Source organism: Cebus imitator, unplaced genomic scaffold (assembly GCF_001604975.1).
Source record: "Cebus imitator isolate Cc_AM_T3 unplaced genomic scaffold, Cebus_imitator-1.0 Scaffold8, whole genome shotgun sequence".
Taxonomy (NCBI): Eukaryota; Metazoa; Chordata; class Mammalia; order Primates; family Cebidae; genus Cebus; species Cebus imitator.
In genome coordinates, this window is record NW_016107323.1 from 6508707 (window position 1) to 6524681 (window position 15975).

The following is a 15975-nucleotide window of genomic DNA, read 5'->3' on the forward strand; positions in this document are numbered from 1 at the left end:
CCACCTCCTGAAATGTCTCCAGTTGTTCAGGACAAAGCTCCTTAGACTAAAAAGGCCCTTCGGATGGCACACTAGTGGGAGGCAGCATGAGTGATTTTGTCTGAGAGGCACTCAGGCCCTGCAGACACTTAGCACGTACCCAGGGTGCCTTTTAATTCCTTTGGCTCCACGTCTGATTCAGAGCAAGGGAGATCAAGGACTTGATGACGACTGCAGAAGATGAGAGCTATCCTCCCCCTGCTCTCTGGCTCTGACTCCTCCTCTGTGAGCGTGACTTTCCCGTTTGTTTGCCCCACAGAGAACGCCAAGGGCGAGACCTTGGAGCTGTTCCAGTCCGTCCACGGGTGGCTGATGGTGCTGTACGAGCGGGACTGCCGGCGGCGCTTTGCCCCTGAGGACCACTGGCTGCGAAAGTAAGCTCCGGGGGTGAGGAGGGCTCCATGGAAGCCAGTCTGCTCTGGCACACTGCCCAGTGCTCAGCGCTCACGTTCTAGGGCAGAGAGGACTTTTTCCCCCTGCCGTATTTTGTCTGCCCATGTGTGTAAAGAGAGCTGCTTTCCCTATGAAGCACCTATCAGGACACTTCTGTTAAGAGATGTTTACATCAAATATGACTAAAATTAATTAAGGGCAACAGAGCCAGCTTATATTTAACATATATTTCTCATCCAGACTGGAAAGAGGTCTTTCAACTGAGCTGAGCAACAGACATGCGACTTAAAAGGCAGTTTTTATCAGCAGAATTACCGGGGTAAAAACTACTTTTCAGTGTTTTGGAGGGTAATGGGCCGGGGGAAATCCTCCCATCATGACCAAACATAGGCACATGTCCACGTTTTTATCAGTGAGCTCAAGTTTTATGCAACTGCCAAAGCTGTGGCACTAGAGCAGGGACTGGCACCCTTTCTCTGTAAAGGGCCAGACGCTGTTAGGCTTTGTGGACCAGACAGTCTCTGTTGTAGCTACTCAGCTCTGCTCTTGTAGCACAAAAGCAGCCATAGGCTATACATGTATGAATGAGTATGGACGCGTTCCCATCCGACTCTTCAGAAACAGGCAGCAGGCTGCATGTGGCCGACATGGTGTCATTGCCCAGCCTCGCACTAGAGGGTGGTTTCCTTCTTTTAATTCTCCCAAACCCATGTCTTTTTCTCAAGGGATCTCAAGCCTAGCGTGCTCTTCCAAGAACTTGACAGGGACAGAAAACGGGCACAGCTGATCCTGCAGTACATCCCGCATGTCATTCCTCACAAAAACGTGAGTTGCATTCAGAGCTGGGCCCCTGATGCGTCTTTCTGTTCCCCCACGTGGTTCCTGCCTTTCCATCCTTGCTACAGCAGTTGGAGGTGACTAGGTAGGATCATTCATTCGGTGCATGGGAACAGTGGTTGCTATTGCTCTGTGGCAGGGGTTACACTAAGTGCTGGGGTACAGAGCTGGAGAAGACAGTGTGAACTGGTGATCCTGGTAGAGTGGCAGCCCAGGTTCAGGGATCTGACCAGCTGGAGGGAGGGGAAGGGGACGGGAAAGGGTCCCACAGGCAAAAGTGGACGGCGTTTAAATGCCGAGTGAGATAGGAGGAGGTGCTGTTGGAGAGCCAAACACGCAGTCTGGCAACAGAGAATAGAAAGGATGTGGTCCAGAGAGGAGGCCGAGGAGGGTGGTGGGAGCTAGAGCGGGAGGGCCTTAGAAACCCGGGCTGGAAGCAGGGGCTTTATGCAAAGCCACCGGAGGGCTGGAAGCTTAGGAGGCACCTGGTCAGAGCCATCCTTCAGGAAGGTCATCCTGGCTGCAGCGTGGAGGGTTGGCTAGAGGCGCGGGTGTTAAAGCAAGCTGCCCTGCACTAGAGTGGGCCCTGGGAGTCGAAAGATGACCGAGTCAACAGATTTTTAAGGAGGCCTCAGAGAATGGTCACATCCCGATCAGAAGGAAAGAAGGAATTCAGGTGATGCTGAGGTGTCTGGCTTGGGTGCTTTGGGGGTTGTTTCCTGTGGTAAAAGCACAGGTAAGAGCAGGACTGGGACATGGTGGCGAGTTCAGCATGAAGCAAGTAGGATGTGAGGTGTCTGTGGCTCCTGGAAGCCACTGGACAGGGGGTCTGGCGTTCAGGAGGGAGGAGCCTGTGTGGCGAGAGTACCCAAATCTCCTGACTGCCCCCATGGACTGGGTGAGGCAGTCAAAGGGTCAGACAGAGTGAGAACTCCAGGCCACTGAGACAGAGCCCTGCAGGACCCATCCCACAGAGGGCCAGCAGAAGGAGGGAAACCAGGAGAGCGCCGCACACTCAGGGGATGAGAGAGATTCGGGGAGGGTCAGGCTGTGGCAGGAGCATCCAGGAAATGAGGGTGGCAAGCATGGCTCACGTCCGTCCCTGATGAGTTTCAGTCACTCTGGAAATGTACAGTGCTGTGACAACACTCTGCTCCTCTCAGAAGAGACTTCTAGGAGTCTAGGTTGTGTCCTTTATTTTTCTTGTGTTCTATTTTCTTTTTCTTTTTTTAAAGAAGTAGACATATTTTTAGAAAAGAGTGTGAATCACATTTTTGTAAATCTCACTTTTCAGAGATATTTCATCCTCACTGTTCCCTGATACGGTTCTGTCCTTGATTTAAATACTTATGGTTACTATTCTTTCCCCTCAAGCGGTGATATGCAAACGATATGGCTGTTTAAATTCTTACTGTACTTGGCAAACTCTCAGAAGTGAAGTGCCTTATGGCAATTACTTAATCAAATGTACCCTCCTCGAGGGGAGCCCCTGCTATGATGTCCCTGACCTTGCTTCTAATAGAACATACACAGCTTTGAAACGCAGGCCATTCTGTGGCTTTACTTTTCCAAAAGATGGAACATTCTTCCTCATCATGAACTGTGCTTCTCTGTAACTTCTACCCTTTGGTTCTTGAATAACCCCTAAAAGGGACTTCTCTTAGTTTCTGTGACCTGCTGGCAGCTCCTGTTTGCATCTGAGTCTGTGTTTTCCAGGTGTAGCATCCTTAGCCTCTCCACCTCATCTTTGTTTGATATAGGCTCCAGCCTTCCTCTCCGGGGCCTCATCTGGTTTTGTGGTGTCTGGTTGAAAATGCAGCCCCTCATCCTGGACCTATGTGTCTATGAAATCACCCTGACCTTAGCATTCCCATAGCACGTGGTCTAGACTCTCCACTGTGTGTATTGTGATTCACGTGCGCTGTGGCCACCGGAGGCGCTGCACGATATTTTAGATTTTCGAGGGAAACACAGTGAGAGGCACCACATGAACTACTAGGTCAGGGTAGTTCGTGGTTTCAGCATCAGATTGCACTACATTCTTTTTAATGATGTTTGCAAAGCTGGCTTTTAAGAACGAAATAAAAGTATTTTATACTTCAAAGTATGTGCATTTGCAAAATACAGCAACTAAGTTTTTAGGACATAAATATTTGGGACCCAACTACCTAGTAAACAGGATTGCCAGGGATTTCTTTTGCCCTGGGAGTGCATGGAAAAAGTTACTGTGATGATAGAGGTACTGTGAATAAGAAAGTTTGGGAACCACTGAGATAAATTGGAATGACTTTTAAGTCCAGGGTATATGCTAATCCTCACAATTTTTTTTTTTCCTTTTGGGAATTTTGCTTATGATTGTCATCAATATGGTTTGTCCTTAGTTCATAAAATTTCCTCTCGGGAAAATGGGGCCCTCCTCATCTCCTGACCCTTCTGCTCTGTGATTGCAGGTCATGGGGAGTATCTAAGGCTTGGTGTGTTCAGAGCAGCTAGGCTGTCCTGTTGCTTCCCCCCATTTCAGGCTTCAAGCTCCTTTTAATGGTGTGTGTGCCACCTTCTGCCGTTGAAATATTCTTGCTGGAACTCACAGGAGGGTAACAAGCTCTCTCTGCTCTGTTACCATTATGCTATCTCCCCTGAATGATGAACCTCTTCCTTGTTCTCAATTTCACTATAATGCCTTTCTTGTTTTCCTTAACATTTGTTGGAGCCTCAGCTCTGCCTGGCTCACACACACAGCACTTCATTTTCCGCACCCTCTTACGTTGCTTTACCTGTTTATGTGTGGCTCACCCCCTGGCTGGCCCTTAAGGCCTTTCTGCCTTTTGTTTCCACCCAGAAGTCCTAAGTGGTGTGTGGTAGGGCAGAAGCTGTGTAGTATGAGGGCTGTGTGTGAGCTTTGGATTTCATTCCGGCCTGCTGCCCGCCAGCTGTGTAGCCTTGGATGAGTAAGGTCTTCATCTGTAGAAGGGGGATAATGATCCATACCTAGCTATCCACTGCAGTCTCTGAGGTTGCCTAGCCCTTGCAGCCTGGATAAGCTTGCCTCAGACCTTCTTCTATGCCCCGTAGGAATCCAGAGCCCTTTCCAGGCTTTCTATGGTCACTTCTGTCTCTTTAGTCCGGTTTTGGTGCCTTCTGCGATCTCCGCCTCATACTGGATTGACCCAGATGTAACTCACGTTCCACCTGTGTATCACCAAACAGCACCCCTTCAGGTGGTCATGCCAAAGATTGAGGGTCGTAGGAAGTAGTTGTGTCACATACTACATGGCTCCACATGACTTAAACACCTGTTCTCAAAAGGCCTACAGTTCCCCTGCCATGGAGGGGAGAAGCAGGAGCACCCTTCATCTGTATCACCAGCGTCCCCCCCTGTGTCCCCAAGCTGTTCCCTCCCTTCCACATGGTCCGGGAACCTCTCAGTGCTTTTGGTTCTACTCAGCAGGTCAGTCCTCTTAGGTCTAGACCTGTCATCCAATCTCATTGAGATGCTTCACTGAACAGTAGTTCCTCCACCGAGTACCATTCCCTTTCTTCTTAAGGGATTGTTGGTCATTGCTTTTTTTGTTACAACCATGTTTGCCTAATAGAATTAACATAATTAAATGAAAATGTGCTAGTCCCCCCCATATAGTTATTTCCTGTTGTTGTTGCTATTATTAAGGTTGTTACTGTTCTTGTATTTAATAAAGCTCTTGACTTTGGGGGAGATTCCCATTTTTAAAAAAACAGCTGTGGTTGGATTTATGTATTCATTCCGCTGACTTGATTTAAATTTATTAGGGTGCTAATTTTCAAGCCCAGGATGAGGCAAAGAGTCGTGCTCTTCTGAAGGGGCTTAGCAGAATCTTAAGAATAAGGAAAGAGGGTTCTTTTCAAGCAGTAATTGAGAAATATTACTGGTGGGCTTGAAGGCAAAGAGGAGGCAGATTGAAAGATCAGGGAGCTTTATACTATAGAGTCATTTAAAAATTTTCTGACATTGGGAAAAGTTATCTTTGAATTGTTTTTGTTCTTAGAATTCATAATATTGATACCGTTTAAAGCAGGCACAGCTAGATAAAGAAGGCTCTCTAACTTGTTCTGCCACCAAGTTGTTATAGTGGATTATTGACTGAATGAGGAAGATTTTCTTTTTTTTTTTTTTTTTTTTTTGTTTGTTTGTTTGTTTATTTGAGACAGAGTCGGGCTCTGTCACGCAGGCTAGAGTGCAGTGGTGCGATCTTGGCTCACTGCAACCTCTGTCTCCTGGGTTCAAGCAATTTTCCTGCCTCAGCCTCCCAAGTAGCTAGGATTACAGGAGCATGCCGCCACACCCAGCTAATTTTTGTAATTTGTATTTAGTAGAGACAGGGTTTCACCATATTGGCCAGGCTGGTCTTGAACTCCCGACCTCACCCACCTCAGCGATCCAAAGTGTTGGGATTACAGGCTTGAGCCACCACGCCCAGCCTTGAGGAGAATTTTCTTGTGGTCCCTTCCTAATTGGACTCTAGCTGCAGCCAGACCGGTCTTTTTGGAACGTTTCTTCCTTGACATGTACTCAGCTATATTTCTAATTCCCACAAATGTTCCAGGGAATGTTTCTGTTCTCACAAGACACTTCTGACCAATAGCACATGTTAAGGCATCCCATTCTGCTTGCATCTCATCTAACTTCAGTTTCAGTCATTTTTGCAGGGTGTATTATAGAATTGTCAGTTGCTGACACTGTTTTCTGGTCCCGCCTTTGTTCATTTTAGAGAGTTCTCCTTTTTCGAACCATGGTTACCAAGGAGAAGGAGAAACTGGGGCTAGTGGAAACCAGCTCTGCCTCCCCACACGTCACTCACATCACCATCCGCCGGTCCAGGATGTTGGAGGTGAGTGTGAAGCCTGTGGAATCCACCACAAGGCGGTGTGCTCTACAGCATGGAGGCTCTTTAGTGGACAGTCTGTGGCCTTTGAACTGCTCCTGTTACTCCTCATTCTGAAATCAAGGCTCTCGGAGCCAGAAAAGGGTCATGTGTCCCGTGGACTACTCTGAATAGCTGCTTGATTAAACATGTTCTCCATGCTGGAGACCCAGCAGTGTCTTCCTTTACCCCATAAGTGTCCCTGGGCTAGAGCATCAACCTCTTCATGTCTCTTTGAAACGAGGACAGGAGCTGCCAGCCACAGCGGCTGCACTGACATAGGTCTATGCAAAATCCATTTGTCCCAGCAGGCCCTTTTCCCAGACTCAACTGTGAATGTAGTGTAAGTGGAGTGGAAGTGTTAACATTTACTGAGTTATGTAGAGAAATGTATTTATCATAGAGCCAGGAGTTCTTTGTAGACAGAAACTTATAAGATACCGCTGAAGTGGCCCACCTGAGCTAAACCTGTTTTCTGGGTCTCCCACTATACAGCAACTCTATGTAAATTAGATATAGCTACCCAGTTCTCATGTGTCAGAAAATTGGTATAATGCATTGATGGTCAGAGTCACAAGACCCTGACTCCAGTCTGCTGGAACATGGTTGTCATCAACTTCTCTACCTACGGTGTCTGTGCTGCCCATGCCACAGCCTCTGCAGGGCTTGTATAGTGCACAGCCTACCCACACATGCTCATCTTGCCAGCAGTGGAATCGGTAACTGAGCCACAGTCCGCATTCCCTAGAGAGGCTTGGCTTGATTTATTTGCTGTGTTTGCACTTGAGACCTTTTTCTCACACTCCAGCTGCAGTTCCTCATGAGCACGTCCTGCAGTGCAGGACAGTCATGGGATCCCCTGACAGCATGTGGCCAGATAGCCGCTCCCAGCGGCAGATGGCTTTGGGCAGCAGCTGTTCCTCCTCACGCGGGTTCACTTTCCCCCGCGGGGCATCGCAATGTGTTTGTGTCACTCCTTACTGGAAAGCTTGTTTGAGTGCCCCCGGCCACTGGTGATCCACCCGAGAGCTGCTGGAAAGGCCGCGTGTGCTGAACACTGGATGTTTCTGAGGTTCTTAAAGGTAGGAACAAGGAATTGAAGTGCCCACTGGGCCCTGCAGGCCACGTGAGCGAGTCAGGCTGGCTGAGGGGTCTCAGTGCAGGAGCGTTCTGTCTGCATGCTAGACATAGAAATAATCTCCACTTCTGCTGCGCCCTCCTGTCCTTCTTGAAACAGCCCTCTTGGGGTGTGTACCTCTACTTGAGAAGAACAGCCCCCATGAGTGAGTTGATAAATGACAGCTGACACCCAGCCTCAGTGTTGGGGAGCACGTGGCTCCCCAGAAGAGGCCACCACCACTCAGCTCCTCCAGACCCTCCATGTGGCGAGGTGTGCTCCATAATGCTCTGAGTTTTCAAGAGAAGGCCAAATTCAGATCTTCCATGTTGTGAACTAACTGAACTCTGTAGAGTGCTTAGAAAATCAGGTAACACCTGTCTTTCCACCAAATTCAAGTTGTGGGTCACCCATTTGCAATCTCTGCTTTTGACTCAGAAAAAGCCCAGTTGTGTGGTAGAAACTCCCTTTCCAGCACTTTCCTGAGCAGACCTAGATGCACCTCCCCTGTCTCTAGAAGTCCTGAGCCTCACCACCCATCATGCCCACCCAGATATGGCCAGCACCCACCCACAGGAAGAGTCTGGAGTGGTGTAGATTGCAGTGTCTCCTGAGAGTGGCAGAATCCCCTAACTCCCTCCACAAATGTCATTGCTTACCAGAATTCACTTGACAACCCAGTTACTCTGGGCCTACTTTTTAAAACACATCCCTCAGGGATGGCAAAAGAGATGTCTGTCTTAGGTTTTAGGCAAAGTCTCTTTTCCTCTTTACCTTCCATTGGAGAAGGGGAGAGGCTGGTTCATTGTTACCCCAGTTCTTGTAATCTGGTGGTTTGGTTATGAGAATATGAGCGCCCAGGGGCCTTTGCTGGGTTTGGACACAAGGGGGCGTCAGTAAGCTGATCTCAGGCTCATGCTCTCCTGGGCTTTAATTGTTTCGTTTTCATGGTTTGTATTGTGGGCCATGCTTCTGTATTAGACTTCCAGGTATTAAAGTCCTGCAGGAAGGCTCTCCTTCCCAGAGGGTGAGTTTGGGCTGGAACTCTAGCATTCATAACTGGAAGGATCCTCAACATACTCCTATCCAGCCCTTTCCCCTGTCCCTGTCAAAGGCAGAACTGAGGCTGGAGAAGTTCAAACAGTCAAGGTCACTTGGATGTCAGTGACAGAGCTGGTCCTGCAAGCTAGGCATCCCTTTCCTAGCTCAGTATTCCCTGTGTCTCTACGTTGAGATGCGGTGGAGAAGAGGAACGCTGACTCACATTCACCTCCCAAGAGGCACGGATATAATCCTCGCACATCCACGCCAGTTCCCAGAGGGCAGGATGTGTATCACGAGAGGCAGTCCCCCTCAACTTTTTAATGAAGAGGCTGATGTGGAGCTAATCAAGCAAGACTGAGATTTGAATCCTTGGGCTAGGCCATGTGCCGCGTGCTTTCACACTTCCTGTCCCATTTCATCCACATAACCACGGACGTATCTACTAATCATATGAAGGCTGAGGAGGCATAGTTTTAAAGCAGGATGGAGGAACTCCTGCAGGCAGACGGGAGCTTGTTGGAATCCTCCATCCGTCCTCATCTCAGTGCCAAGATAATTATCTTAAATTTAGGCAGAATGGCTTACATGCTGTTATAGCTGCATGGTAACTTCCTGTTTCTCCCGTTTTTCATGTAACTTAATGATTCTCAACTTTATGTACATAAAAAAGTCCTCAGGTTTGGGTACACAAAACTATGCTCCTGTTCTCACAGGTGACTTAGGGATCTTGAGAGGTAATTTTTTCTTTGCTCACTAACTTTGGAGCCTAACCCCTGAATAAGATTCAGGGGTACCATAAGGTGATCCTTTAGGGATCACTGAGCATGGCGGGAAGGCAGCAAGGATTCCCCAGAACAGGTCTCCCCATACGGGCATACTGCTCATTTGCGTTGTGAGGAGGGGACCAGGCAGGAGCTGAGTGGATGCCACAGAGATGGTCTCTCTAACCTTGGCAAGACATGTGACAGTGTTACGGTTGTAGCTGAAAGGGAGAGATGTGGCATGGCCTTCACAGGACAGCAGGGTTGCTTGGTGACTCTCCGTCACAGCATCTGAAGACATCGGTTTCACCTGGTGATGGGGCCTCTCAAGTGGGGCCAGCAGACTCTTCCCTGGGCCCTGTGCTGTTCAGTGCTGTTCGTAGTCACTGTCACTGCTCTGGAGGTAAAACCTCAGCACTCCAAGTACTACAAATGCATTAGACAATAGAACCAGAAGCCAGGAAGGCCTCGACAGATAAGAATCACGAGACAAACCAAACAGATGATTTAGTAGAACTCAGAAGTTGTGTGCTAGGGGCCATGTGTGTTGCGGTCTGGATAGAGAAGATGGGCTGAATGGCTGTGTCTTGAGAGAGCTGACCACCAGCCCCAGGTCCAGACCCAACACTACCCCCACATCTTGGCCTCTGCTCCCTGCCTTGGTCCCTGTCATCCACCTGCTTTGCTGCCAATAGAAAGATCTTTCTAAGAAGGTCAGCCCTGTTACTCTTTGCCTAAAACCTTCTGCGGCTCCCGTCACCCTCAGGATGGCTCACAGGTGCTTCATGATTGGGAAGGAAGCAGGAGATGAGGGTGATGGGTAATTCTTTTCATTGTATAGTGTTCTGTAGGTTTGATTTGTTTTTTGTTTTTTGCTTTGTTTTTTACCATGAGCTAAAGATACTCTTAGCATGGAAAGAGAGAGAGAGAAAGAAATGCGTCTTGTCCCAGTTTCTTTCATCTTTTGTCTGACGGCCAGGAGCTTGTCATGACTCATTTTGTCTGATTTCCCCGTCTCCCCGGTCTGTCCCCTTGAGGTCAGTCTCTCCCTTTGCCAAGGAGTGATACAGCCACATCCCCAAATGAATCTTTTAATCAGCGCTCATCCAAAAACAGGTGAGAACGGCTCCTGTCATGCACCCACGTGTCATGATTTGCACTTTTGGTAATGATTGTGGAAGAGCTTCCCACAGAGGAGAGGGAACCCCGAATTGTGCAGAAGACTCTGGGGTCCAAATGGGCTATCATCTGCTCTTGGCAGGACGGCTATGAGCAGCTTCGCCAGCTCTCTCAGCATGCAATGAAGGGAGTCATCCGGGTGAAGTTTGTCAATGACCTCGGGGTGGACGAAGCAGGCATTGATCAAGATGGCGTTTTCAAGGAGTTCTTGGAAGAGATCATCAAGAGAGTGTTTGACCCCGCGCTCAATCTGTTCAAGGTATTTAAAGGGGAGGGACAGTGGGGTTGACAGCAGCCAGATTTGAGAAGTGAAAAGCTTGGCTTGCTCCTTGCAAGGTACTTGACCTCTGCCCCTCCCTGCCTTTTTGCCTTGCAGACAACCAGTGGGGATGAGAGGCTGTACCCCTCACCCACATCCTACATCCACGAGAATTACCTGCAGCTCTTTGAGTTTGTGGGGAAGATGCTGGGGAAGGCTGTATATGAGGTAGGCACATGAGAAACAGAAGTGTAAAATAAAATGTTAGTGGTACCATGGGCTTTTTCATACACATGTATGTGATCAGGCTTGGCCATGTAAACTGTCACTAGGGTGCAAGCGAGGACAGGGACAGGAGCCAAGGTTTATTGTACACCAGTGCTAGGTACTTTGCCCATGGCATCTCATCTCATCCACCCAGTCCTGTGATGGAGCTGCTGCTGTCCTGGCTTTTTAAGGATGGGAGACCTGAGGCTTTGAGGAGTCACTGTCCAGAGTCTTGTTGCTAATTAAGTGGTAGAGGCAGAATTTGAGCCCGTACCGGCCCAAGTCCTAAGCTAGCCCTGTCTCCTGAAGCATGAGGAGTGGCGTGCAGAGCCAGATGGCCACACAGAGGCTGGGGCCCCATTGTAGGAGGGCAGCATTTTGTGGAGTGTGATAATGTTAAAACCTGCTGTTTGAGTGAGTGCTTCCCAGCCATGGCAACCCGTCAAGACCAGCTGTTTCTAGTCAGCTGTGTGGCACCGTGCCTTCAAGTTCCCTTAGTTTTTAAGCCCGTTTCTCTCATAGCAAGGTGGAGATAAGAAAAACCAGGTTCCTGGGTTGCCGTTGATGGTAAGTGAGGAGGGCCTCCTATGGTGCCCAGCAGCTGCTTACCCTAGGTGGATCGGAGCAGTCATCCTCACCTTACTAAGAGGAAGTGAGTCTGGGTTTCCACTCTGGCCTCATGGGGTCAGGGCGACGTGGAGGCCCACACAACTCCTGCTCCCTGTCCATTGAAAACGGAGGCAGGACCACCTTGAGGGGAAAGTCACCGCCTCTTCCTGGGGAGAGTTCTGCTTCCCATGGAGAAAGAAAGTGGCAGCACGAGCTCAGCCAGGCCGTATGGCCTTCGTAGTGGGCTCCAGAGCTGCAGGGACCTTCCCCGGGGCCCAGGCTCTGCTGAGCTCCTGGCCCAGGCACAGAGGAAGCGAGCCACCTGGGCAGCACTCCTCGAATACCCCAGGAACCTGGAGAAGCCAGATGCTTTCCAAACAGAAAGTGCCAGCAGCTGGGGCAAGCTGAGAGGGAGGCCTCAGGGCCAAACTCTTTGCACTCTCGAATAATCCATTGTTTTTTGTCTCTCTGGAAGCCGCCTACCTGCGCGGTCCTCAGTCTCTGGCCATGGGGGAGTCAGGTGGCCCATCTGAGCCCCTGCCCAGACACCATCCAGTCTTCCTTGTGCCCTCTAATGGTTTGGGTCCTGGCCTCACTCTGTGTGCCTCTGTTTCCTCATCTGCATAATGGAGACCATTTCTCAGTTGATTGCCATTGAAAAAATTAACAATCCCATTCGGATCCACCCGAGCACATGGCATGTTTTTCCTTTAAACGCATTGCTGTGTGACACCCAGAAGAGCCTGGGCCACCTGGAAAGCGTGGCCTCCTGGCTTTTCTGAATGTTGTCCTGTTTCCTAGGCCTTGCCTCTATATTCTTTCCCTCCCTCACCTTCGACAGTAATTGCGCTGATGAGAGAAGATGGGACCTGCTAGGCCCGGCGTGAGGAGTGGCGTGGATTAACTCATTTACCCCTCACGGTCCTCTGACAGGTGTCGTCGAGTCTGAGTGACTGTCCCATATCAGTCTCTCCAGTCCACATGTCTCTCTCCATCCTCCTGCCGCTGCCCTGGCACAGTCTGTCAGCGTTGCCCTTGGCATTATGCCACAGCTGTCTGGCTATGTCCCTGCCTCCTGTCTTCCTCTTGCCAGCCCATTCCCCGCATAAAATGCAGCTCTGTCCCTTCCCTGCTCAGAGCCCTCTGGACAGAATCCAGCCCGCAGCAAGGCTTAGAGGCCCTCCCTGACCTGGCCCTGCGTCCTCCCTGGCCTCATGGCGTCCCTTCCCTCCATCCCTGGAGCATGCCTGGGGCCTCGTACCAGTGCCTGGCTGGCTCCTTTAGGCCTCGCTTAGCTGGCTTTTCCTCCTGGGAACTCCCCACCCTGCCTCCGGAGGAGAGCCTGTCCTCTGTGTTCCTCCAGCCCCTGCCCATGCCATGGCTGCCCTGAGAGCTTGAGGGGAGGGTTGGTACTGTGCCCATTCTGTCCTCTTAACTGAGAGGCTGCTGCTGCTCTCCGTTGACAGGTGAGACAGCTGAGGGCCGTGGCCTGGCAGCAGCCCAGCTGTAATTTAATCTCTGAGCACTAGCTCCAAAGCCCGTGTCCTGACCACCATGCTATAATGTCCCAGGGGGCACTCAGTTGTATTTAGTAGAGGATGGGGAGATACCACTCTCCAGATTGGAAACTTAGGAGGGGCCTGGAAATGCCTGTGGCACCCTTGGGCCATGTCTGCACCCTGAGCCACTGCATCCAAACACCAAGTCAGAATCCTAGACAATCGACAGCTCTGCTTCTCTGCTCTCCCAGGGAATTGTGGTGGACGTGCCGTTCGCATCCTTCTTCCTGAGCCAGCTGCTCGGGCACCACCACAGCGTCTTCTATAGTTCGGTGGATGAACTGCCTTCTCTGGACTCCGAGTTCTATAAAAACCTCACCTCCATCAAGGTGAGTGTGGAATGGTGGGTGAGCTAAGCCAAACACTAGTGTGAACTCACAGCTTTGTGAAGTCCCAGAAGGAGATGGCCTGTCCTCCCTTTTTGCTGTTGCAGTAGCTACTGCAGGCCCCACATCCTCCTGGGGCACTCCTACTCAGGGCTGATCCTCACAACCTTCCTTCTCAAAGTCACAAGTGACCTTCTTGGCTTCAAGCTGCTCAGCAGCCGTGTGTGTTCACAGCACCAAAGTAGTGCCTCCGGGAAGGGTTAAACCTGTAACCGGGGAGCACTCCTTGGCCCCAGCACTTTCCCCTTCTCTGTTACATTAGCGCTATGACGGAGACATCGCTGACCTGGGCCTGACGCTGTCTTATGACGAGGACGTCATGGGTCAGGTAGGTCCGCCCTCTGGCTGAGCTCCCTTTGCATGCCCCCAATGGGTTCCTGAGACCTGCCGAGTTCTTGGTGTTTTCCTGAGAAAGAGTCCCAAGCTGAGGCTCTGTCTGGTCCCTTGTCCTCCCTCCCCTCTCACCCATCCTCCTCCCATCTTGCCTGGAGGGAGGGCGCCCTCCTTTCCTTCCCTATTGACCTGGCCTTTGAAGCTCCCTGCAGAGACCCCACTTTCTTATATCGCATTTTAGGGTAATTCCCCATTTGTAACATGGCTTTTCGTTACCATGGTGAGGATTAGCCATTACAGATGGAGGATTATGACTTACAGAGGGGAAGATGCCCCCCGAGAAGTGCCTGGAGCAGACGCCTGGCCTTGTTCATGCTCGGCGTGCAGAGTAGAGCAGGCAGCAGAGACCCTGGAGTCAGGACCGCAGCACGTCTCCTCCTACAGTTCCTTCCGGCTTTTCTCTGTAGCGGCCTCCGCCCCCTCCGATTGTGTCCTGGTGAATCTCTGGGAGTGCGTGTCCAAGGGCCGCTTGGGAGAAACTGCATTGTGAGTCTCAATGCAGAGCCAACGCCTTAGACTGGGGCTTAGGCACCTCAGAGAGAACACCCAGTCTCCCTGAGCCACACTTTCCATATCCATTTGCCAGCTGCGAGTCCTGTATGGGGCCCAGTCTGTAAGCGCCGCTGGGAATCCTGCGTGGCCTGTCCTCCTGCAAGGCCCCTGGGCAGGCTGGCATGTGAGGGCTCTGAGCAGCCTCTGGGGAGGAAAGCAAAGTGGAATTGTGTTAACCCCAAGCTTCCCTAACTCCTCCAACACAGAGCTGTTCTCGAAGGAAGAAAAGAATGCTGCCTTGCACAATGGTTCCCTGAAGAATAGCTCACGGGCAGGATGTTCCCTGGAATTCTGAGAATCCTCAGGCTGGCTGATTCCTAAAGGCTTTTTTGGCTTTAAAACCCACCGGTGCCACCCAGATGCTGACAGCAGTGGGGCTGTGATCGCCATTTTTTTTTTTCTATATCCTTAGGGTTATAGGCTCTTCACAGAATTTCTATTAAAATTAGATTCAAATAAGGTGGCCCACAGAAGTCTTCTTGAAGTCAAAGGAAGCAGTTGATTTTACAGAGTTTAAAATAAATCTATAGTCAGTTGTTGAAGCTTCCTCCTAATACACTTTATAAAGATAATGAAACTTCTAACAAAAAGCAGTTCTAATATAAGCAAAAGATGAAAACGCCAGCCGCCTGGAATGCCCGTGCCCACAGGGTGCCCCTGCTGCTGTGCTGCTTGCATCCTTTGAGACTCTTTCCAGAGTCTTTCCCTCTAGAAATGATACCATTTTGTGCATTGTTGCTACATTATTGGCCTTTTTTCACCTTTTCAGTAAATGCACATTTTCATCATATTGTTTCATATCTGCACAGTATGCCAGGGTATGGATGTACCAGTGTTTATTTAACTGTCGTGCTCGCTCCGAAATGCCAACACATTCCCCTTTATGACATCTTGAAGTCTTAATACAAATGTTTGAACAAGGATTGGGTGAGAAAAAACCTTTCATATCAATCATGCAGGGTCTGCTTGTTGATATTTCAACCTTGACTTTTCATGAAAAAGGATGGTTCCCAAGCATGTGCCGTCTTAATTCCATTATTATCATGGATGTTTGCGCCGGCCCTTTCATCTCCAGGAAGCTTTATTTCCCCATTAGAGTCCTCCTTAGTAATTACTCCCCATCTTCTCCCCCAGCTTGTTTGCCATGAACTGATTCCTGGAGGGAAGACCATTCCTGTTACAAATGAAAATAAGTGAGTATAGCAATTAGATTTTTAAGGTCACCACTTGAAAAGACTTCATTCTGGCTCTCTGGGCTTATGTTGAGAATTCATTAAGATAGATTGAAGTAGAAAGGGGCCATAAATATCATAATGGAATTTACCGGTTACAGTTCATAGGCCAGAATTGTATTAAAGTCGATTTGCGGCCAGGCATGGTGGCTCACGCCTGTAATCCTAACACTTTGGGAGGCCGAGGTGGGCAGATCACAAGGTCAGGAGTTCGATACCAGCCTGACCAACATGGTAAAACCCTGTCTCTTCTAAAAATACAAAAATGAGCCAGGCATCGTGGTGCATGCCTGTAATCCCAGATACTCAGGCTGCTGAGGCAGGAGAATTGCTTGAGCCCAGGAGACAGAAGTTGCAGTGAGCTGAGATCATGCCATTACACTATAGCCTATGTGACAGAGCAAGACTCTGTCTCAAAAAAAAAAAAAAAAGTCTACTTGCGGAGTAAGA

The 15975-nt window shown here is 49.7% G+C and overlaps 1 protein-coding gene across 8 annotated transcripts in view; it reads left to right on the forward strand.

Moving 5' to 3' along the window:
* Positions 1-15975, forward strand: part of UBE3B (ubiquitin protein ligase E3B) — a 60022-nt gene that overhangs the window by 31195 nt on the left and 12852 nt on the right. For all 8 annotated transcript variants that reach the window (XM_037743194.1, XM_017541564.1, XM_017541536.2 and 5 more), the window contains 8 exons: positions 299-413; positions 1158-1257; positions 6015-6134; positions 10351-10527; positions 10645-10755; positions 13154-13291; positions 13611-13676; positions 15428-15486. In XM_037743194.1, the coding sequence (XP_037599122.1) occupies positions 299-413; positions 1158-1257; positions 6015-6134; positions 10351-10527; positions 10645-10755; positions 13154-13291; positions 13611-13676; positions 15428-15486 (886 nt within the window). The remainder of the gene's footprint in view (positions 1-298; positions 414-1157; positions 1258-6014; positions 6135-10350; positions 10528-10644; positions 10756-13153; positions 13292-13610; positions 13677-15427; positions 15487-15975) is intronic.